Source organism: Ambystoma mexicanum, chromosome 4p (assembly GCF_040938575.1).
Source record: "Ambystoma mexicanum isolate Mex_15411 chromosome 4p, UKY_AmexF1_1, whole genome shotgun sequence".
NCBI classification, from domain to species: Eukaryota; Metazoa; Chordata; class Amphibia; order Caudata; family Ambystomatidae; genus Ambystoma; species Ambystoma mexicanum.
In genome coordinates, this window is record NC_090927.1 from 680,971,337 (window position 1) to 680,994,812 (window position 23,476).

The following is a 23,476-nucleotide window of genomic DNA, read 5'->3' on the forward strand; positions in this document are numbered from 1 at the left end:
CATTTCCACATTGATGAGTCTGCTGCGAAAAAGACGTGGCAACTACAAGGAATAACGATAGACCTTCACCCTTAATCTCCAGTACCGACACATGTTCTCTTACTAGACTATATGCAAACCTAGAACAGCTCCATCGTAGAAAGCTTTTATTGCCATCTCGACTGCATCTTCTCCTGCTTTTTTGCATCCTGTTGTGCTTTGATTATAACTAAGTTGGACCGCGTATTTTAAATCCAGATTATATAACATTTTCTTGTTTTTGGTTAGAAACATGTTATTTTTTCATTTACTCTTTTGAGTAGTCATCATTTTATTTCTTAGTCTTAAGTCAGTCTTGCGTTTGTCCAGCAACTGATAAATCATCACCATCTATTATTATATTTGACTTTAAGAAGCCATGTTTTCTCTATTTATTTGGTAGGAGGTCTAGGTCAGGGCCCATCTCTGTCCTGTGTATAAAGACAAAATGAATAGAACTATTTGTCCATGGTTCAGTAATGTGCAGGATTGCTGACTAATGGTTTTATATTGTTTTAGGTCGTTGGAGGGAAAATGACTGACACTGGTCGATTGGGTGCCTTCATCACCAAAGTTAAGAAGGGTAGCCTGGCTGACGTCGTGGGACACCTGCGAGCAGGTAAAGCGCCATCTCTTAGTCACTACATTCAAAATAGCTAGTTTAGAATTAAGAAACAACAAAAGAACAATAAAAAGTTAGCAACATGCTAGAGGGATGACCTCTTGCTTCCTTACAGTTGCCAGTTACAAAATGAGGGATCTTTATCTCAGATGCATGTTGGATGTTGGTGTAGAATGTAAAATAGCATTTTTGTTGAAAACTTGTTGCAAAATATATCTTGTTATGGATTTGTAATAATAACTAGACAACAGATTGCAGGAGATTTTGTTTAATAGATGGTATTCATTTTTTCTAGGTTGTTGGATGCTAATGATTAAACCTATGTACATTGTTTTAGGTTTCGTTTGGTGCTACTCAGCATTGGTGTCAGGAATGGCACTCTGTCAAGAGTGGCACAGGATACCCAGGTAGGGTCTGGGTGGCTATGTTGAAGTAAGGTAGCAGATAAGCACACACAGCAGGAAGTTCAACAAGAAAGAAGAGTAGGAAACAGTAGCTGTGAGCCAAAAGGGGCAAAAGATACAAAGGTACAAACAAACTGGATTCCCTCTTGGTGTGTATGCTGAAATGGGAAAGAGTGTTCCACGAACCTTACGAAACTCCAGCCTTCTGCACAGATTGCTATAACAGAGGCCCACGCTGTATGCTCATGGCTGGGAACAACAGCAGTGGGTGTCTGTAACACTGAAAACGGGACAAAGGAAGGGGCAGAGGTTGCCTGCTGGAAACCAACAGGCAAGCTCTGTACAAAGGGATTACATAAGACATATGAGAAGACAAGAATAGAAATATCCAGCGAAAAGGAAGTCCATGAGCAATCTAGCAGAAGGAAATGAAGAAAAGGCAGTTAGACTGAAATAGATAACCTAAGGTGGAGTACAGAGGACTCAAGGAAGATAACAAGGAGCAGCAGTCAGGAAAACAGAAGGGCTGCAAAGTAGGAAGCAGGTCTGCAGTCAAGAGTGGCACTAGGTGCAGGCAATCTGTATTGCACTGCGGAGGACTGTAGTAGGCTGCAAGGCAGGGAGTCCAGAAGAACAGGACAGAGAGAGATTAGTAGTAGGCGACAGACAGAGAGCCCAAAAGAATAGGGCCGCGAGGTAGGGAGCCCAGAGGAGCAGGGCTGTAGGCAGCGGAGGGAGACAGGCTGCAAGGAAGGAGCCCAGAGGACACGGACTGGAGGCAGCAGAGGGAGCAGGCTGCAAGGAAGGAGCCCAGAGGACAAGGGCTGTAGGCAGCGAAGAGGTGCAGGCTGCAAGGTAAGGGGCCCAGGGAACAATGGCTTGGATACAGCAGAGGGTTCAAGCTGCACGGTAGGTAGCCCAGAGGACAAGGGCTGTAGGCAGCCGGAGTGAGGCAGGCTGCAGGGCAGGGAGCCCAGAGGACAAGGACGGTAGGCAGCCGGAGTGAGGCAGGCTGCAGGGCAGGGAGCCCAGAAGACAAGGACTGTAGGCAACCGGAGTGAGGCAGGCTGCAAGGTGGGCTGCAGAGGACTAGGACTGTAGGCAGCCGGAGTGAGGCAGGCTGCAGGGCAGGGAGCCCAGAGGACAAGGACTGTAGGCAGCCGGAGTGAGGCAGGCTGCAGGGCAAGGAGCCCAGAAGAGCAGGGCAGCAAGGAGTGAGCCCAGAGGAGCAGGGCCGCTGACTGTAGAGGGCTGCAGAGGACTGTGATAGGCTGCAAGGCAGGAAGCCCAGAGGACAAGGGCTGTAGGTAGAAGGCAGCAGAGCGTGATCGGCTGCAAGGCAGGGAGCCCGGAAAGGGCACTGGAACAAAACAGGATAATGCGGCAACAGGAACAGCAAATAAAGTAAAGGGTCAAGGCAAACAGGAGCGGGGAGAACTCAAGATGCAAGACACTGTGCTCCTGCAGGCAGCTGCTTATATACAGCCCTGCCCTGTTCTGAGGCAGGCTAATTGACAGCACCTGGAGCGGCACACCTGAAGACAATCTGCCTCCTCCCTCTCTGGTCCTGAGCAAGTAGAAGCAACACTGGCCGCTAGGGCTTCTGGGGATTGTGGTTCCAATAACGATGAATGAGAATAGCCAGGAATTGAGGACTGTAGCCAGGTGCATTATGGTAGATGTAGTTAATTGAATAAAATAAGAAAGAACCAAAGTTGAGCAAATGGAAATAAAAGACCAAGGCGTGAAAAGGAGTTGTTCAAGGAGTTCGAAGAGTATTAGGAGGATAAATGAGTACCAAGTAGTCCATGATGGTTGCCAATGCGTGCGCCAGCGGCGTGGGCATGACAATTGGGTTAAAGCATTTTTGATTCATTTGAATACATTGTCATGATGCATTGATTGGGAACGCATGTTAATGTTGAAATATCGCCTCTTTTTTAGTAAGAGATTAGAAAACTGTCAATTGTCTTATTTTACCACTGAAAACCAAGGACCTGGATACTTTCCAGTCATAGCTCTACACAAAGGAACACACTTTATCCAATCAAAAGTAATTCCTGTGATGTGAATAATGATCACGTTTCAATGATATGTGAATAATGAGTGTCTGTCCAGCATTGGCTCTTACCTGCTTCAATACAAATGTGAACATCAGCAGATGTACCCATCCCCAGCAAGCCTGATCTTTCATCAGCAGGAACCTCCCTAGTGTATCCCATCAATAATGGCTATCTATTGTTTGATTGCAACAGAATGGCAGAGATTCCCACCCATCATCAGGTCTCAGAGGCTTCTAGTCAACTAGCAAGTCTCTGTTTGGCTCAGAAGTAAAATCAGGCCAGGGAGTCTTAAACTCCAGAAGCAGAAACCAAAAACACTCTTTCTTCAGCATATGGCTTTAGACTCTAGCACTGTAACCAAAGGACTCAGATCCTTGTATTCACAATACATTCTAGGAGTCGCTCCCTTCCATAACAGACCGCAGAAACTCTTATTCCAGGACGAGGCCTCACGGATTCCCACTCCAGTAGCAATGCTCAGATATTCTTGAATCAGGCATCAATGTCTTTCACTACAGAAAATATTCCTCACGGTCTGTGCAGTTTACGTACAGCTACTTTTGAATTTAGATTCTGGCTCAGACTGGGTTACGGGGCAATGTCTCAAGAGAAAGCTTGACAGGCAAACATGGGTCTGTTTTCTTGGCCCATGTCGGCCACTTTGATTCCTTAGTCTACTGTGCTCCTTGTTGTTTTCTACTAATGTTGCCGGCCAATACATGCTGAAAATGCACCATTTGCCCCAAAGTTCTCCCAAAATACACATGTTTGCACTACTCAAGGAGTTTTAAAAAGTTGCACACTGTGATTCATATTTGTGATCCTCTTTTGTTTTTGTGTTTGGTCCCATTTGTTCATACTGTTATATGGTAGGTTATAAGCTGATCCTTAAACCTACAGTCGGATAAGTTCTTATCCGGAGAATTTAGTTTTCAAACAACACATAGCATCCTTCACCTTCCCACACTCTCCTCCCATTTGAAATGAATGTGAGATCTATCAGAGCGAAGTTCACAATCCATCCAAACAAATCCATCAGATAAAAAGCCCCACCAAACCATGGTGCACACACAGGTTCTTACTATCATACTGTCTGTGCCATTGCAAAAGGGGACCAACCATATGCAAATCAGTCTGGCACATCCACTGATGGAAGGAGTCTAGTCAGAACTGTCAGGCCATGTCTCCTCTGCATGGACACGGACACAACCCAAGACATGTTTCAGCCTTGTTGTGCCTCCTTAGTGCAGCTTGGCTTTCCGTGGCAAAGTGAGCAAGAGACCCACGTCTAGGCATACCCTCTCGCTCAAAGGGAGATAAACTATAACCACAAAATGTGATGAGTGGAAAGTTTTGATTAATCTTAACCGATGGCAGTGATATGGGCAACCTTCCACATTTCCCAAACCATGTGGCTGTTACTGTAGTGAGGACCAGTTTGGACGCAATAAGCCAGAATTGGCAATTTCTTAGGCTGGAAATCCCCAAACGGATCTGCATAGTTATGCGGTAGAGGATTATATAACTGTGTCGTTAATTCTTTTGCTCTTGTAATACTGTGTGCTGTTTTAGTTAACTATCCTTACATGTTGTTCTGTAATATTTTCTCATAGGTACGCTTTTTGCCTGTTAACGATATGTAACTTTGCTGGGGGGACAAATTTGCATTAAGGCACATCAATGTTCTATGCATAGTTTTTTAAATGTGTATTTTAAATTGATCCGTGAATGTTTCTTTTGAGGATTTCTTTTATGTTCATTTGTAGGACTCTGCGATATGGCATGTTTTGTGTGCTCTTGTTACCCAACATGGCTGCTCCTTCTAATTGCTTCCTTCCTCCCACATATTCCTCATCTATGATATCTACCTCCCAGCAAAGCTGCTTTCAGAAACTTTTTCCATCACCTGGGGTGCAGTTTGGCCCTGCATAGGCTTCGTTCAATGCCTCAACATGCCCCATGCTGGATATGACGTTGGGGCCAGTATATATTGAGGTGCCGTGCCCCATGACTTTAGTTCTTTTTTTCTGTGCACTCTGCTTGTTTCAGGAACAATTCTTCTTTAGAAGTTTGGCGTATTGGACCACGTGGAATCTGCTGAAGATCTTGTGGTTTAAACACTGCGGTCCTCTGATTGGTCTCAAGAAGCCAGCTTCACCCTCTTCCGAAGAGGCCTGAATGAAGAAATAAAGGACGAGTTAGCCAGGGTAGCTCGCCCATACTCCTTCCAGGCTCTTATGGACCTTTCCTTGCAAATCGACTTTCGAATCCAGGAAAGAAAGGCGGAAAAAAAGAAGTCTAAGTCAACCTTCCAAAAGGCTGCCATAGACCACCCATCCAGACCAGAGCCCACAGATTCTCCAACCTCGGATCCAGAACCCATGGAACTGGGGGCCTTCCGTGGACCCATTACCCCATAAGAAAGAATGCGCCAGATTCACACTGGTCTATGCATGTATTGCGCCTCCGATAAACATCTCGTGAGAGAGTGCCCTATTGATCCTCCACGGCGTTCGGGAAACGCCAGCTCCCGATCCTAGATAGGGCACAGTTTCAGGAGAAAGATGTCTGCTACACATCAATTCTTTCCTTGAACTCTCCTGGATAAAGTATTCTTGTGATTCTACAGGCATTTCTATCGACTTCCAATAAAGAATCTTACCCCATCCTGGCATTAGTGGATTGTGGAGCCATGGGCATATTCATAGATCATGATTGGGTCACTACTCACAACATTCCACATGAAACTCGAGAGACAATGCAACCTGTAGAAGCTATTGATGGGAGACCCCTGTCTTCGGGACCCATAACCCTGCAAACTAAAGAGATCCTACTTTCCATAAACCACCATCAAGAGAGGATTACATTTGACATTATAAGATCGGCCCACTAGCCAATGGTTCTAGGCATGCCCTGGTTACAGAAGCATAACCCCGACATCAATTGGGCAGCAGGCTCCTTGTTTCTTGGTTCTGAACATTGTATGTCCCACTGCTTATCCCTAGATACCTTACCAAGGTCCTCTGAAGACTCTCAAGAAACTCAGCAAATTCCAGTCACTGTTTCTAACATCATCCGGATTCCCAGGGCCTATCAGGCTTACACAGATGTATTCTCGACAGCCATTGTTCAAGCTCTTCCACCACACAGACCTGAGGATTGTGCCATCGATACTGAACCTTCAGCAGTAATCCCTTTCGGGAGAATGTTTATTTTGTCAGAACCCGAAAAAAGGGCCCTCCGGGAATACCTGGATACCGACTTGGAAAATGGAACTATACGACCATCCAAGTCCCCGGCGGGCGCTTCTCTATTTTTCGTCCCAAGAAGGATTCCAAGGATCTTAGGCCATGCCTAGATTACTGTGGCCTTAACCAGTGTACTCTCAAGAATCGTTACCCCTTGCCTCTCATCTCTGACATCCTGGAAGCAGTCAGAGGTGCAGTCGTCTTCACAAAACTAGATCTCAGGGGTGCCTACCATCTTATTCGTATAAAGGAAGGTGACGAATGGAAAAGAGCCTTTAGAACACGCTTTGGCCACTTTGAATACTTGGTTATGCCCTTTGGACTTGCTAATGCCCCAGCAATCTTCCAACGTTTTATGGATCGGGTGTTTTCTGATATGCTGTTCCTCTTCGTCATTGTATATCTGGACGACATACTGATATACTCCAAGAACCACCTGAAACATGAAGAGCACGTAAAGACAGTCTTACAACGTCTACGTGAACATAAGCTCCTGGCTAAACCCGAGAAGTGTCTTTTCCATGTATCAACTGTTCACTATCTCGGATTCGTTCTTAGCCCAAAAGGAATTGGAATGGACCCCTCAAAGGTTGATTCCATTCTATACTTGCCTTTTCCAATCACTGTAAAACAAATTCAATCCTTCCTAGAGCTTGCTAACTTCTACCGGAAATTTATACCAGCATTTTCTGAGATTGTGCATCCTATTGTTATATTGTTAAAGAAAGATACCCCCTTTCGGTGGACCTCAGCCCAAGATTCGGCGTTCCTGCGGTTGAAGTCGGAGTTCACACAAGCTCCCATCCTAGCTCAACCCGACATTGATCGACCTTTTCTTGTCGAAACTGATGCCTCCAACTACGCCATTGGGGCAGTCCTGAAACAGGAACTTGGCGACAAGTTAGAACACCCCTTCGCCTATCTCTCTCGACCTTGACCCCCAGTGAAACTCATTATTCCGTCCTGGAAAAGGAATTGCTAGCCATCCGTCAAGCCTTCACTGATTGCCGTCATCTTCTTTTGGGAGCCAAACACCCGGTACAAGTCCGCACGGACCATCGGAATCTTCAAGTCCTGCAATCCCTAGAATGTAGAAACAATCGTCAATCCAGTGGCCTTTCGACTCCTACTACCAGAATCATGGAAAAGGATCCATCCAGTCTTCCACACCTCTCTGTTAAAACCATATGTTCAGCCCTCTTGAACTGCTCCAAGATCTACCCCAGTGATTGTCAATGATCAACTCGAAAATGAGGTCTCCAGAATCTGTGACTCTAGGTACTGACGTGGTCAATTACAATATTTGGTCGAGTGGAAAGGTTATCCTCCCAGTGAGCGCACTTGGGAACCCGTGTCAAACATCAATGCCCCCAGGCTGATTCGAAGATACCATCTTATCCATCCAGGCAAACCCGGAGGACCAGGGCTTCAGAGGAGGCATACTGTCATGAACCGTCGCCTACGTCCTTTCTGGACTTCGTGGTCCCTGACCCATAGGGGATTGAATGCAGTAATCCTTCCAACGTGGCCGCTTGATACGGAACGCCGCTTGCCAGTCCTTGCGCTCCACGCTCTGCATTCTACTAAACAGACACGCCCCCCGCGGCTCTGCGCGTCTCAACGCTACCGCTTGCTGTAGTTGGACTTGTGTTGCCGGAGTTCGCTCGGGGCTTTCTTCTGAATCCTGTTTCCCGGTTCCTTGAATCCCCCTTCCTTCCTTCCTTTCCTCAAAACTTACCTTCGAACTTCCTGGATTTTCGCCTGTGCTCGGGTCACGGCGTTCTGTGTCTCTGAGCTCGGACATTGTTCCTTCCTGGTCTCTGTCCTGGACATCTGAACGTATCCTGGTGTTGGATTGTCATCCTCATGCTGGAATCCGAAGACCAGCACACAGGTTTATACAAATCCCAGACAGTGTAAAAGAAGTCACCAAAGAAGGTCTCAAGCAAACAACAAAAACAGGTGAGAAGGGGAGAGACTTGTGACACTAAGAGGAATACGAGAACAGGCCAGAACTGATAAACCCAAGAACAAATTGGACTTTGTAGTAATAGACCCAGAGAAGGAGAAATAGAGGAACAAGGACTATGAACTGTTCAATAACCCAGAAGGTTGTGGACTAAGTACATTTGGGAAGAAGAGAAGATCAATCTTTATAGTAAAGACAAGAGAAGAAACAAGAGTCCAATAAAGGAACTGTATGAATTGATTAAAGTGATCACTAAAGAATATCTGAAGATCCATTGAAAAGTGGCTGAGAGATACTCATCGAACCTCAGGAGACAGCAGCCATTCTACTGACCTTCAGTTGTTAAACTAGTGGTAGAGTCAGATAGGTTAGAGTTGGATGGTGGACAGTTTCATTCATAGGCATTCAATGATGACTGATGAGCACCTTAGCTAGTTCCCGTTAGGTAGGGACGCCTTGTAGAATAAGGAAAGACAGGCTTTATTCCTATTCTTTAATAAACACAATTGTATAAGGTCTAAATAGAGTCCTCCTTCTGATCTACCACAGCCCTTTGAGGCAATTCTCAGTGAGTTACTTCTGCAGTTGCTGAATTTATTTGGACAGCGTTGAAGGAAAGGGCCAACATTTTGAAAGTAAGATGAAGTGTTTTAGTATTTATATGGGGCAGTGCGAGGGTTTTAATATCTTCCCCCATTTGTCATGTTGGTTAATGAATTTGTAGACTTTCATATGTTTATTTTCGGTCTATTGCTGATCTCAGCACATGGGAGAATGATGCGGTGTTGTCAATTCACCATATGGATTGCATTTGTATGTTTTGGCATGTTTTATATTCTGTGTATTTTGTAATGGCTTGTTGCTAAATAATAAAATGAAGGAATTAATTCTGGTCTCACACAGAAATGGCGCCAGTGATGGTGTTACCAGGCAAGGTGCAGGCGAGGCACCATGATGGAAAGCGGGTATTGAGGCTATGTGGTAGGAGTCTGGGCACCACTTTTGGGTGGCACAGGTGAAACAAGCTTGTCTTGGCTTTGCAACTGCATGTTTCTGATTATACCATATGAGATCATCACTGCTCCCATGGTTGATCTCTGCCATATCCCTCCTTGGCCGGACAGGTGAGATTCAGATGGCACATTTGTCACAGCTGCTCCGAACGAAACACGCAAAGGGTGCACCAGCCCTGATCACACTGTGAGAAATGCAGGTCTGTTTCCCCAATGTAATAACCTAGCAGGAGGTTGCCGATTGTCTTTGCAAGTGCTGCAGTCGGGCGTTGCGCTGCATCTTTGGAATAGCCATCTTCTTAAATAAATAACAGGGGTAGAGCCTCTATATTTATGGGAAATGTTGGTGAGGGTAAGGATCACTAAGTACAAACACATGGTCGCAGCCATTAAAACATTTTGGTGGCCATCAAATCAATGGTGGATGCCACATTATGCAGTCCAGGGCTTCTTACCAGGTCAACTCTGAGGATGTGAATTGACTCAAGACTTCAGACATCCCTGTGACCATGGACAAATCTTGCCTTTTCCTACGGTGCCCCCAGAAATCTCAGGCAGGCTGGTCATGACTATACATTAGACTCAAACTGGCACATTAGACAATAGGGAAATGCCAGAAGTGCAGGCCCAACATTCTAGTGTGGGACACCTTTTTTTGGTCAAAGTGGGGCAGTTTGATGAGCTACTTCACTGTGCAGCTATTTGTTGTGACCAGTGTTACTGTACACATTTAATTTCAAATTAACATTTTTCAAAACGTTTTACCCAAACACTCCACCTTTGATACTCCTCAAACAGTCTGTCACAGAAGCAATGAATTACCATTTCTGACTGTGGGAAACTTTTTCATTGGTCCCAGAGCCAATTCTATTCCCCAATATGAACCTGCTATATATTGCCACATTTCAGTGCTTACACTACCTATCCGCACAATTTCATAAATATCTTATAACATTTTGCCTTGAATAATATATTTTAAAATGCTGTCTCTAGATGTTCAATTAAGGTTTCTTTTTATTGTTGCTGTATTCTTTACTATGTACTGTGACCTCTCAATCTATGTACATTTTCCTTCTTTCATTTCAAGGTGATGAGGTGTTAGAATGGAATGGAAAAGCACTACCCGGGGCGACAAATGAAGATGTTTACAACATAATTTTAGAATCAAAATCAGAACCTCAAGTTGAAATTATTGTTTCTAGGCCGATTGGGTGAGTATTAAATTATATGCATGTTTAGAGAATTATTCATGTGCACGCACAGTTTTGTGGACCGAGGGAGGGACTAGTGTATGTGTGCTGAGAGATTATTAACACATCAAACACTTTGGGAAGCCTTTTTTCAAAGGTTTCACACCAGAATGAAGGAAAAGGAAGAGACTGTGGCCATGTACATTTTTGAAGCACAACTTTTGATTTTAATATTGTCATTATATAAGGGAATTGTAGCTTGAAACATTGCTTTCCCAGTCAAATATGTAAAAATAGCAAAAATGTGTAATGAGCTCATGCTATCATCAAGCACCTTGTTACTTTGTGGTTACCTTGTTGCTTCCTTGTGTATCGACCCATTGCTTCATCCACAAACCTTGTTACGTCTAGCCCTTCTTGCTTGCATTGATCCTATGGTCTTGACTACCTGCTACGTTTCACAGACTCCCTTGCCTCCTGTTTTGGTTTCGTTTTGACCCGCCCAGAAATCGACTTGTACCGCCTGAAGTTCCACCTTGCCTCACTACAGTTGCCACAGACTGCCTCTACTTCCATCCTATCACGCTAACGCTACCGCATGGACTAGAGACTTTTCTTAAATTTGGAAAGGCGTACTTGTGCCGTCGGGAATAGGAAAAGAAGACAAACTTATAAGGCATCCTCGTGCCTACGGGAATAGGGTTTTCCTTGGATATTTCTGACTTTATGGACATATGATGATTCCAGGATTCATAGGACTCTTTTGAACATATCACAGTGGAGACACTTCTGGGGTTCACTGATCCAATCTATCATAATTACTGCACGACTTCTTGCTACAAGATGTCCATTTTCAGGGATATAGTAAAATGAAGAACGGGCAAAGTACCGGCTAAAGTACTGCTTTCCCGCTGGCTTTCCTGCTCCTGCTATGCTAAACTGTTGGATTGTGCTTAAGGAACATCAAAGAAAGCGTTTTCAGCGTTATCAACGTTTTCTTGCAATTGCATTCATTGCATTCAGAGTGATTGACATTTTTGCCAGTAATCCCGCCTCACTTTTGCAGGGATTGGCCACCGTTACTGGCCTATTGTAGCTTGCTAGCTAAAATATTGCGCGCGAACGCGCACAGCGTGCGCGCACACGGGCAAAGTACCAGCTTAAGTACTGCTTTCCCGCTGGCTTTCCTGCTCCTGCAACGCTAAACTGTTGGATTGTGCTTGAGGAACATCAAAGAAAGCTTTTCAGCGTTATCAACGTTTTCTTGCAATTTCATTCATTGCATTCAGAGTGATTGACATTTTTGCAGGTAATCCCGCCTCACTTTTGCAGGGATTGGCCACCGTTACTGGCCTATTGTAGCTTGCTAGCTACATATTGCTCGTGCACGCGCACAGCGCGCGCGCACATGGGCAAAGTACTGGCTAAAGTACTGCTTTCCCACTTACCCACGTTACCTGCGGTCTGCGTGTGCGGTTTGATTGGCTTTTTTTTAATCAGCATTTTTTGTTATCTTCTTATGCAACTTTTTGGTTTATATATGTTATTATCTGCATTCTTGGCCTTTGACTTTCTTTCTCTGCTTTTGTCCTTTTCTTCTTCTTTTTTCTTTTTGGCATAATTTACATTATTGTTCCTTTGCTTTTTTTCTTCCCTCTTTCTTTTTCCTGGATCTCTTCTCTATTCTTGTTATTTGTTTAATGGAAAAGAAGGAAAAAAAAGGACACAATTTCACTGTCGCTTTTTACTTTTTTCTTTTTTTTTTTCTTTCTTTTTTCTTTTAATTTTTAGTGTTCTTTTTTAATACAACAAATATTGTTTTTGTGCATGATAAATCATTGAATGGTGTTTCACTTTTACAAACTTACAACAAACATGCCTAACAATGCTTGTGCTCTCCTCAATCTTACCACTTGTCATCAAGTGCCAGTTCAGTCTCCCAGATTCTTCTCAGCCATTGCGCTGACTCCCTTCTTAGCACCTCGCATCACCGGCCCAATATTGCCTGCAAAGTTTCCCTTCCCGCCAGCCCCTAGCGAAACACCTCAAATGTTGCACCCGAGTCAACCTCCAACCTCAAGCAACCCTATACCCAATGCCCCTTCTTCTACTGCCAACAATTCCCCAGTTGCTCATCAATCTTCTCCGGCGCGCATGAATACTCATCCATTGTCTGACATTACTATGCTTAATTCAGTCAACCTTCATCCTCACCCCTCATACATGGGCTCGGCTCTTTCTCCTATCAAGTTCTCTTCTTTGTAACCTGATGTCTCAGACATCTCCATTGACGCCTCTTCGAGTCCGACCTCTATTCCATCAAACAGCAAAGCTCCTCATGAAGAAATCTCTGCTGAGATCTCCATTCACTCCTCAGTCATCTGTTCATCTGCACTCATTGACTCTTTTGCCATGCCCACCCCCAGAGCCCCACAAACACCTTCTACTGCTTTGCCTCAACAACTTGCATTCATTCATGCTGCTCTCACTTTCATTTATCTTGCTATCTTAACCATGAGTAAACTCTACGACACTATAGATCATAAACTTTCCAATCAATCCGCTCTGTTTGAAGAGTTAGCAAAATGGATGCATGCACATGGTTCTCTTCTTCCTACTGATCCTCCTCTCATTCACTCCCCAACACAATACATCCACCACCCAAATCCAATTGCTGAGAACGTGCAAGATCCCAATCAAACATCTTCAGATTGTTTCATTGTTCCTGTCATGAGCCACCTTCCCTCAATTCCGAGGATAATCAGGCCCATTACTGTTCCCCCTTTGTCACCAGTGTCTAATTTCTCAGGATGCTCTCAGTGAGCCAATCCATCCGGCTGTTGCTCCTGCATCCTTTCATCCTGCCGTTGCTCCTGAGTCCTTTCCTTCTGCTTTGTCTTCACTTCCTCCTCACCTCCCCACACCTGTACCTATACCTGCTCTTGTTCTGCCCTCTGAACCAGTCCTCATTTCTTCACCAACCCCTCCTTCACGTATTCCTAGCTGCACAGTGAAGTAGCTCATTCTTCTCTTTTGCCTTCTACTGCGAGTTCAATTGCTATGATTGCAGTACCCCATTCAGATTCTCTTTCCCCCCTTAGCCAGCTACTTCAATCTATTGAACATCATGAGCCATCTCATCAGTCAGATGTTTTGCCCCCATCGTCACAATCTCAAACCTGCTCATCTCAGTTTTCTTCTAATTCATCAACTGTTCCTACTCTTTCTCCTTCCATGGAAAATCGTTTTGATTATAAAGCAAGCATTGATGCTTATTTAGCCTCACGCTTATGTAAATTGGGGTTGCCTTCAGATCCTTCACTTTTATCATCTTCCAGGATGTCTGGCTTAGCTCCCATCATGCAATCTCAAATGACAAGCGTACAGGCTCCTCCCTTGATTAACAAGCGTGTCACTTTTCAAAAACCTTCTGCCTCAACTGTATCTCAGACTCCTATCCCTGGTGCTTCTGCATTATCTGACCTAAAAGCCAGTGTTGATGCATATCTAGCTTCGCAATTAAGCCTTACGCAGCCGGGTCATGAAGCTTCTGAACTGCCTACACAATGCCCGCCTGCACTCACCATGCAAGAGGAAGAAAGCATCCTACGCTCATGTCTCAGATCAGTCCCAGTGGCTCCATCGCCAAAATGGCCTACTCAAAGCTCGACAACCAAGTCCTTTTCTAAATCATCATTACCTTCACAACCTCTTTTTCACTCTTTTATTCTTAAATGTCGAGATGGCAATTTTCCTACATATGATCTAAACCGTGCAAGTGTCCTGAACATATTTGGAGAAATCGAGGACCTGAATGCCATCACCACCCACGACATAGATCAGATAGAATTTGTTTCTGACACGTGTTCTTCTGTGGTCAGGCTTCGCATCCCTTTGGCTGTTGTGTGGAACACAATCTGGCACTGCAAAATGCAACTGTTTGAGTTGGGTTTTCTTTTAGTGCTGGATCCTGAATCTCCTGTGCATTCCACCTCATCATCAAAGCCGAAAAGTGAACATTTATCAAGGGTTGGGAAACAAATTCCCTAACTGTTCGACATCCTCCTTGATCTGTGCGTCCTAACCACCAACTACTGTATCTTCCTTTTCCTTGAATCTTGCTAGCTGGAACACGCGAGGCCATGCTCATATACATATTTCTATGTCTACTCTTTCTCTTACCTATCACATCATAGCTTTGTAGGAAACCTGGCTATTACTTCCCCCTGTTTGGGATGGATTTGACCTTACCTTACTCTCGGCCCTTCCAACTAAAGGCCGACCTTCTTCTGGCTTACTAGTTGCAGTCAAATCACAGCTGGGCCTCTCTGTTTTTCCTTGGGCATCAGTGCAAGCCCACATCCAATTAGTGAAGATTTTACATCATCGTACCTTCACTATTGCACTTGTCAACATTTATCGTAATCCTCTTGCACAAACTGATGAGGCTTACTATGATGGTCTAGCTTCTATTCTTGATGTGGTCTCACAAACTCCTCACATTTCTCACACAATTGTCCTTGGTGACATCAATCGTGATTGTTGGAACCAAGCCCGTTCAAATCAAGCAACATCTATGTGGCCTTCATTTATGATGTATCGCAATTTCCACATGGTAAATGGGGCTGTTCCGGGTGATCTCTCGCCCCAAAGTACCTGGCATTGCAGAACTAATTCAAGTATCATCGATTACATCTACGTGAACGCCAAATTGTTTCAACACATAGACGGCCTCATCATCACTACTTTGCCACACAGTGATCACAATTTACTTTCTTTGAAGATTCAGTGGCCATCTCTCGTGGAACAAACGCACCATCTCTCCACTGAATTACTTGTTAATCCAGTTGGTTCTCGAGTGCGCTGGAACCCTTCATCTTTGCTATCATTTGCTAATAGTGTGGTCTATCATGCTCAGTTGCTCCACCACTCACACTATTCCGACTTATTGCGTCCATTTGTCAGTACTTTGACCACTTCGAAAAGGCTGACTGGTCGCCATACGCATGCTTTTGATCCAGACATACAAACCGCTAAAGCAGACTATCAAAGAGCTTGAAGAGCTATTCTACGATCAAATTCTCTCCCTCTCAGCTCTGATCTATTCACGCTTAAATGCAGACAGCGCACTAATGTTTAGGGCCATGAAGAATAAAAATTCTAGCACTATGTGGCAGCTACTTCATAACTTGACTTCCAATTCACAAGGTGCCCTGCAGATTAATGGGGTATCAGACCTATCTTGGCTAACCCATTTTTCATCCTTGTACGCTGATCCAAAATTTTCCAACAACAGCCTCCCACTTCTCACCTCTGGCCCTTGGAGAGTTGAGTTTACCATCTCTGATATCCAAGCACAAATCATGAAAGCAAGCTCATCTCGAGCTACGGGCCCAGATGGCCTTTCTAACATGATTTTCAAGGCCTTTCCTCTTGAATGGGCCGATATCTTACACATCATTTTCCTCAATATTCTAAAGTATAAATCAATCCCTCCCTTCTGGAAGACCTCACTAATCATTCCGATTTTCAAAAAGGGCGATCGCAGTTTACCATCCAATTATCGCCCCATCGCCCTTCTGGATGCCCCAGGTAAATTATTTTGTAAATTAATTCTACGGGACTTCAATCAATGGACTAAAAATTCTTATCTGCGTGACCCTCAGCAATCGGGTTTTGTTACAGGCTTAGGCACGTCCATTAATTTAATTTGCCTAAACGCCCTTAAAGCACAGTGTCATGCCACCAAACAGCAATTTCTTTTTGCTTTTGTAGACCTGCACGCTGCATTCGATTCTGTCAGCAGACCTCTTTTATTTTCCAAGTTACTCCATGACCATTGTCCACCTACTCTCCTTGACATAATCTCATCTTTACACACCAACACTTCAATTCAAATTCATCTTTCGTTGGACGGGCGCTTGTCCTCAAGCATCTCTACGGCTCGCGGTTTAAAACAAGGCTGCCTTTTAGCCTCAGCTGTCTTTAATTACTTCATCCAAGACGTGAGACGTGCCTTCGAAAATGTCATCTCAGATTCACCCAAATTTAATAACCACCAAATCAAAGCATTAATCTATGCTGATGATTTGGTGCTCATTTCTAAAACACATTCTGGTTTACAGAATCTCTTAAATGCCTTTCACGACTATATTCATTGCAATGAATTACGAGCTAATACCAACAAAACTCAAATTGTAACATTCTATCCACGAAACCACAGGCCTTTATTCCATCTCTGGCATATCAATCAGATCCCTCTCTCTGTAGTTTTCCAATACACTTATCTTGGGATGATTTTCGAGGGTAAGGCTCACGCCCCCAGCCACATCGCTCATGTAAGTAACAAATTGAAGACTGCTATCTCGCAGGCCTCTCTTATAATGTTCAAATACAGAAAATTCTCTATCACTCCGGTTCTCCAATTTTGGAACTTGAAAGTCACTCCATCTTTACTTTATGGCTTGGAAACCCTCCATGACGATCTATCACCTCTCTTTACACTCTGGGAGGCCACGTTTTAGAGAAAAATGCTACACTTACCGCAATGCACGCCTTGCCCATGGATCAGGTATGAGTTGTGCCTTGTTTCATTGCAAGCTCTCTATAATTGGCGTATCTGCGCACTATTCAGAATATTCAGAAAATGCTTGCTCTCTACTCCTCACATCTCTATACTGAAGTTGCTGTCTGATTGTATGTTCTCTGTTACACATGTTTTCATACACAAATGTTAACAAAAGCTTACCATATTCTAATAATTGTAGAGGTCTCAATTGAAACTTTAACAAATCCCGACAGAGCCAAATTCAAAATGTATCAATCTGATTGGCTTCTGACTAGAGACCTCTGCCTTCAGTATAAAGATGGAGATGGCCTAAGATTCCCTCCTAAAAAAATTCGTACAGTGGCACCATATTTGTTGTTATCACCTTCCCCGAAATATCGTTCAGGCATTCTACGCTTGAGATTTAACCTATATCTCACAAGAGACATACAAGTCAGACGCAAACTTCTGCCTATATCAAACAATATTTGTCGATTTTGTATGACACTGGATACTCATGAAACTCTCATTCATTTGATTACTGAATGTGTGACTCTCTGTGGTGAAAGAGAGACACACTTTTCAAAATACTGCCTTTACCTAGGTCTTTTAGACCCGCAAGACTGTTGGGTTGCAATCTTGAAACTCTTCGTGCACAGCAATACAAACAGCTACTGTTAATTTTTTGAATTGTTTTTTGTTAGACTCTGTGCATTGCTAGCCCTTGGTTTACTTGCTCAATTGTCTTTTTTATATTTGCATTTGTTGTGAATTGTGTTCTGTTACCTTCTGTTTTTACTCATTTCAAACTTGTTGTTAATTTTTTCTTACCTGAATGTTTTATATTTGAAAGGTTGATTCATTTCAACGAACCAAATACAAAAAAAAGAAAGTAATGAGCTGTTTTGCGATGAGTCAGTGTAATGCAGTTGACACGCATTGTAAGCAATTCACCTAGTATAGATTTAAAAAATTGCAAGGCCACAAGGAAAAATGCACACATTGAAAGGAACAACAAATAGCATCAAATACCAAAAAAAGGAAACAAAACGTCAACATAGGCTGCACAGAAACAGTTATATATTATATATATATATTTCTGAGGCTTGTGGAATCTGCTTAGATCACATGCTGTGCATAGGCCGACATCTAGTGGAAGCTGCGGAGTATTACAGTTTGTTTTTCGAAAATCGAAAAAGGGCGTCGACACAGGGCGTGCCAGTAATACTATCCCTAGTGTGACGTCCACTGTACCCATGATCCCTCACGCGTCTAGGATCCCCAGATTGTTTTTTTCCGCCATTCTGGTCGGAAGCACTTCATCGGAGTTCCCTGGCTTTGCCATATTTACACTTAAAAATAATTCTAATTTGCCCCATTTTCTCACCCCTACGTCGACCAGCATCTCGACGCCGAACCGGGGAGGAGATCAACGTCGAAACCCGACGGATTGGGCCTTGAGGCTTCCGCCTCGGCTCGGGCCTGGGCCGCTGGCCTCGGCCCTACAGTAGGGAGAGTGGGGGGTGGTACACTTCCACACTCGGTTAGAAACACCTTCTTACCTACACACACTTGCCCGCTGCCCATAGGCGCGTATGGAGGGTACGCCCTTTCAGTTTTGCCCCAAGTGTAATAAAAAATACCCTTGGGTAGATAAGCACGCTACGTGCAACCTTTGCCTGCCCAGAGACCACCCCGAGGCGGGTTGCAGGGCCTGTAGCAGGTTTAAGACAAAAACTCTTAAGGACCGCTCCACCAAGCGTTGGGCCCACCACGCCAAGCTAGCAGCTATGGAGGCGGAGGGTACCTTCAGCGACGGCAGCGACGCCGGACTTTCGGACGGCGAGGGCACCAAGGCGTCGAAAGACAGCCTAACGCACGTCCCCGGCCTCGGAAGGTCGTCCGTCCCGGCGACTATGGGGAAGTCCCCCGGCGACAAGAGCGTTACACATACACACGCTAAACACAAAAAACCCACCCGAGATTCGACGTCGTCGAAACCTCGGAAAGAGGCACAAAAGGAGCGGTCCGAAAGGACGTCCTCTGGGCGGTCCCGGTCGAGGTCGCCGCACGACGTCAGGCAAGCCTCCACACTTGCACATAGTGCCTCGCCCATTAACATCACGGAAGATCACTCGTCCGGAGACGAACACGGCTTCCATCCCCAGCCTGCACCCCAGGGAAAGGGTACATCACTTGGGAGTGAGGAGGGCCCAGTTTCGAAGCCTAGTTCGAAACACAGGGATTCCACCTCCGATCCTCGACGCCAGGCGTCGAAAGATAAGGGAAAGGGTAAACACACTTCCACCCACAGGGAAGGGGGTAAGCAACAAAGGAAACAACCCTTGCAATCCCCACAACAATAGAACTGACTTCCCCGTCCAAGTCTTCTCAGGGACAGTCCATAGAGAGTTCCAGCAGGGTCACCCCAAGCTCAAAACTCTGGTCATGCGAGGACATTGACAGAGTAATGTCAAGGATGTCCTCCTTAGCAAATTTCTTCGAAAGACACCCTGACCAACTACTAGCTTTAAACCCTCAGGAATCTTCTCCCTCAGGTTCAAGGGACCCTATCCCTTCAAATAAAAGGCCCCGGGTCGAGACACCAGTAAAGGCTTCAGAACCCTTCGAGGTCTGTTAGGCAGAAACCTGTGCAGTTCCCTTGGGGAACACTGCAAAAGATTTAAGACTACAGGTAGAGCAGTAAACCCCTTTGGTAGCAGTCTGTACCACCCAGATTTACCTGGTAGCTGTGGCTGAGCAGTCAGACTTCTCTCAAGAAGAGTTAGGCAGTATGTAAAGTATACACAATATGTACCAAAACACAATAGCACAAGCAAACACTGACCAGAGCTTGGTTTCAAAAGTATATAGTTATTTATTTAAAATACACATAAGTTAAAAACACTCTAGCAAAAATATAGTAAAAGCACTTCAACACAGTTATAATGAAAGTAGATTCAATCCTTTCTCCTATCTAGACAACTCTAGGTAAAACACCACTTAATTAAAACAGAGGTGAGTGCTTAACGTTAGATGACACTCTAGTAGTTTCCAAGAAAGGGAGAGAAAAAGCAGAAATGGGTTAGACACACCACTCTAAGGTCCAGAGCACTTGCAATAGGCTTAAAGAAGAATAAAGTCACAGGTGAGCAAAAGTCACTAGGCAGGGCCCACTCTTAGAGTAGCCGGAGCGAAAATGTGCCCAAGATCACACTGTTAGTTAGAGATTCAAAGTCTTGCAAAGAGTCAAAAAGAGGTTAGAGTGGCTCAGAAAGTTTAGCCAAAGTGTCCCAGGCACTCCCAGGTTCGAAAGCCGGGGACTAAATCTACCCCGTACAGTCGGTAGCAAGGGAAGCCAGGCAGAACACAGTACCTTAAGCGGAAAGGATCCTCCAGCGGTGGCAGTTGTTCCAGGCAGTGGCAGCAGGGCTCGACGTCGGTCAGGGGAGAAGAAGTTCTCGCTGAAGAGCAGAAGAAGAGGGTCGTTGCACTGCCCGGGAAGAAACCAGCCGCGGAGTCCTCCGGTTAAAGGGTTGGTGCCGACTTTCGCGGTATGGGGGTAAAGTGTGGTATTCCGGTTGCCGGGGTGCTTGGCACAGGCAAGGCGGCCACGAGATACCTCAAAGAACGGAAAGAAGGCGAAAACTGGTTGTCCCCACCAGTCAAGGGAAGGAGCCACTCCGTTAAGAGTTCTCCTCGGTCGTCGGGAAAAAGTGGTGAGACGGTTCAGCAGGGCTCCACCGGGTGGTGTCGTCGAAGCAGGTCGGCTCAGCTCTTCCCTCGTCGGATTCTTGGTCCTGTGGCGACTTCTGAAGTCCCAGTCCCCAAAGCCCTGCTTTTATGCAGCAAACCCCCATTCACCCAGCCTAGCTGTCACTCAACCATGCTAAGTGGTGAGCCGGGCGGCTCACCACTTGGGCCAATCAGGACGGAGTGCGACTTGAGTTACCAAGGTAACTCAGTCCAGGGTGCCTAAATCCCCCTCCACCCCTCCTAAGTACCCCAGACAGAGTGGCACCACTTTGGAGGGCTTCTGTGGAGAAGCCCGCCAAAAGTGGAACAAAGGGCTCCACTTTGGGTCAGAGTTACAGAGGCGAACACCAACGCCATTTTAGAATCAAGTTTTGGCAAAAAGTCCCAACCGGAGTTATAAAAATAAATATATAAACCGGCGGTATGTTTAAGGCTACCGTAAATAAATAATTAAATGTGTTAGCCTAAAACAATGGGAAATCCCATAGGGAAATATTCGCGGTCGAATATAAAAAGTAGTTTCCACTGCCACCAGCCAAAACTCGATCAGGGGGGACGGAGACGTGCCCCCTCGACTAACAGACCCTGGGGCAATCGAATTGCCCCAGCCAGTACGTCCACAATATGATGGTTTGTACTGGTTCTGTTCAGGATTCAAGACTAGCAAAGTCTTTGGTGACTTTACATGCCCTGGGAGACAGTAGTCAGTCCCAGGGTATGGAGTCTATGTTGGGGAGTCCCTAGGACACCCCTGGGTCACGGCACAGAGGGTGCTGTGTGACCCACATCACAAAAATACATGAGGCCCTATGGAGTAAGAGACCCCATAGCCCATTCAACACAAGGTTTAACCAAGAAAACACACTTCAACATGTCCAAGAGTGAGGGTAAAAGAGTCTCACTCTTGGCAGGAGAAAAAAATTAAACCCCAGAAATCCAGCAAAGCTGCTGGGGGACTCACTAGGTAGGGAAATTCAGCCTAAACAGAGAATTCTCCCTAACACTCGCCCCCCCCAGACTAAGGGACAGGAGGATTTAATCCACTCCTGGATGAACCTCATACCTCTAGTCGATGATATACATCCTAGAGAGTCCATCAGCATTTTGATGGTGACACCCTGACCTGTGCTCAATGGTGAAATCAAACCCTTGCAGGCAGATTGACCATCTCAATAGTTTTGGATTTTCCCCTTTCATTTGCATTAACCATCTCAAGGGTTGGTGGTCAGTCTGAATAACAAAAGTAGAACCATACAAGTATGGCCTAAACTTCTTCAGTGCCCACACAATAGCAAAGCATTCTCTTTCGATAGTTGCCCACCTTGTCTCAGGATCCTTCAGTTTCCTACTGATGAAGCAAATGGGGTGCTCCCTACCCTTCTCATCCAGTTGGCTTAGAACTGCACCTATACCTACATTGGAAGCATCAGTTTGTACAATGAAAGGTTGGTGGTAGTCAGGAGCTCTCAATACTGGAGCCTGGCAAAGAGCTCTCTTCAGTTTTTCAAAGGCCTGATTGCACTCCTCATTCCATTTTACCTTTTTAGGGAATTTGGGAGAGGAGATTACATTCAGTGGAGAAGCTATGGTCCCATAGTTCTCAATGAAATTCCTGTAATACCCAGTGAGGCCTAGAAAAGCTCTCACTTGGGTTTGAGTAGTTGGTGTTGTCCAATTTTGCACAGCTTCAATCTTGCTGGGCAAAGGCCTTATTTCTCCACCTCCTACCTCATGTCCAAGGTAGACCACTTTACTTTGACCAATCTGGCACTTACTGGCTTTGATTGTCAAATGGGCCTGTTTCAGAGCCTGCAACACATGGCCTAGGTGGTTCACATGTTCTTCCCAGGAGTGGCTGAAGACTGCAATGTCATCCAAGTATGCCATGCAGAAATCTTCCATCCCAGCCAGAACTTGGTTCACCATCCTTTGGAATGTGGCAGGTGCGTTTTTCAGTCCAAAAGGCATGACCTTAAACTGGTACAAGCCAACTGGGGTTGAAAATGCAGTTTTCTCCTTGGCATGGTCTGTCAGGGCTATTTGCCAATAGCCTGACGTCAGGTCAAATGTGCTGAGGTACTTGGCTGCACCAAGTTTATCCACCAACTCATCTGTCCTGGGCAAAGGGTGGGCATCAGTCTTGGTGACTGCATTTAGAGCTCTATAGTCCACACAGAATCTCAAGTCTTTGGATCCTGCCTTTGGTACTAACACAACTGGGCTAGACCATGGACTAGTAGAGGGTTCTATTACCCCGAGATCAAGCATCTTCTTGACCTCTCCTTTGATGTGGGCTCTGATATGTTCTGACATTCTGTATCCTCTGCTTTTGACTGGCAGACAGTCACCAGTGAGTATCTCATGCTGGCCCCAAGGGGTCAAGCCTGGTGACAGTGAGAACAGGGAGGCAAACTGATTTAACATAGATTTGCACTCCTCTTGTTGCTCAGGTGTCAGGTCTGAAGAGAGATTGACTCCTTCAACTTTTTCATCTAAAGGTACACCTCTGAGGAGATCAGGGAGAGATTCACTCTCTTCCTCCTCTGCAGCTGAAGCTAGGAGCAAGGCTCCTACATCAGGTCTGGAGATGTAGGCTTTTAGTCGGTTGGTGTGGAAGACTCTAGGAGCTTCCCTGGGTCTGCCCAG

The 23,476-nt window shown here is 45.1% G+C and overlaps 1 protein-coding gene across 15 annotated transcripts in view; it reads left to right on the forward strand.

Annotated features, from left to right (window-relative positions):
• The window catches only part of RIMS1 (regulating synaptic membrane exocytosis 1), a 1,643,460-nt gene that overhangs the window by 829,586 nt on the left and 790,398 nt on the right, over nucleotides 1–23,476 (forward strand). For all 15 annotated transcript variants that reach the window (XM_069606225.1, XM_069606227.1, XM_069606239.1 and 12 more), the window contains 2 exons: nucleotides 538–637; nucleotides 10,425–10,548. In XM_069606225.1, the coding sequence (XP_069462326.1) occupies nucleotides 538–637; nucleotides 10,425–10,548 (224 nt within the window). The remainder of the gene's footprint in view (nucleotides 1–537; nucleotides 638–10,424; nucleotides 10,549–23,476) is intronic.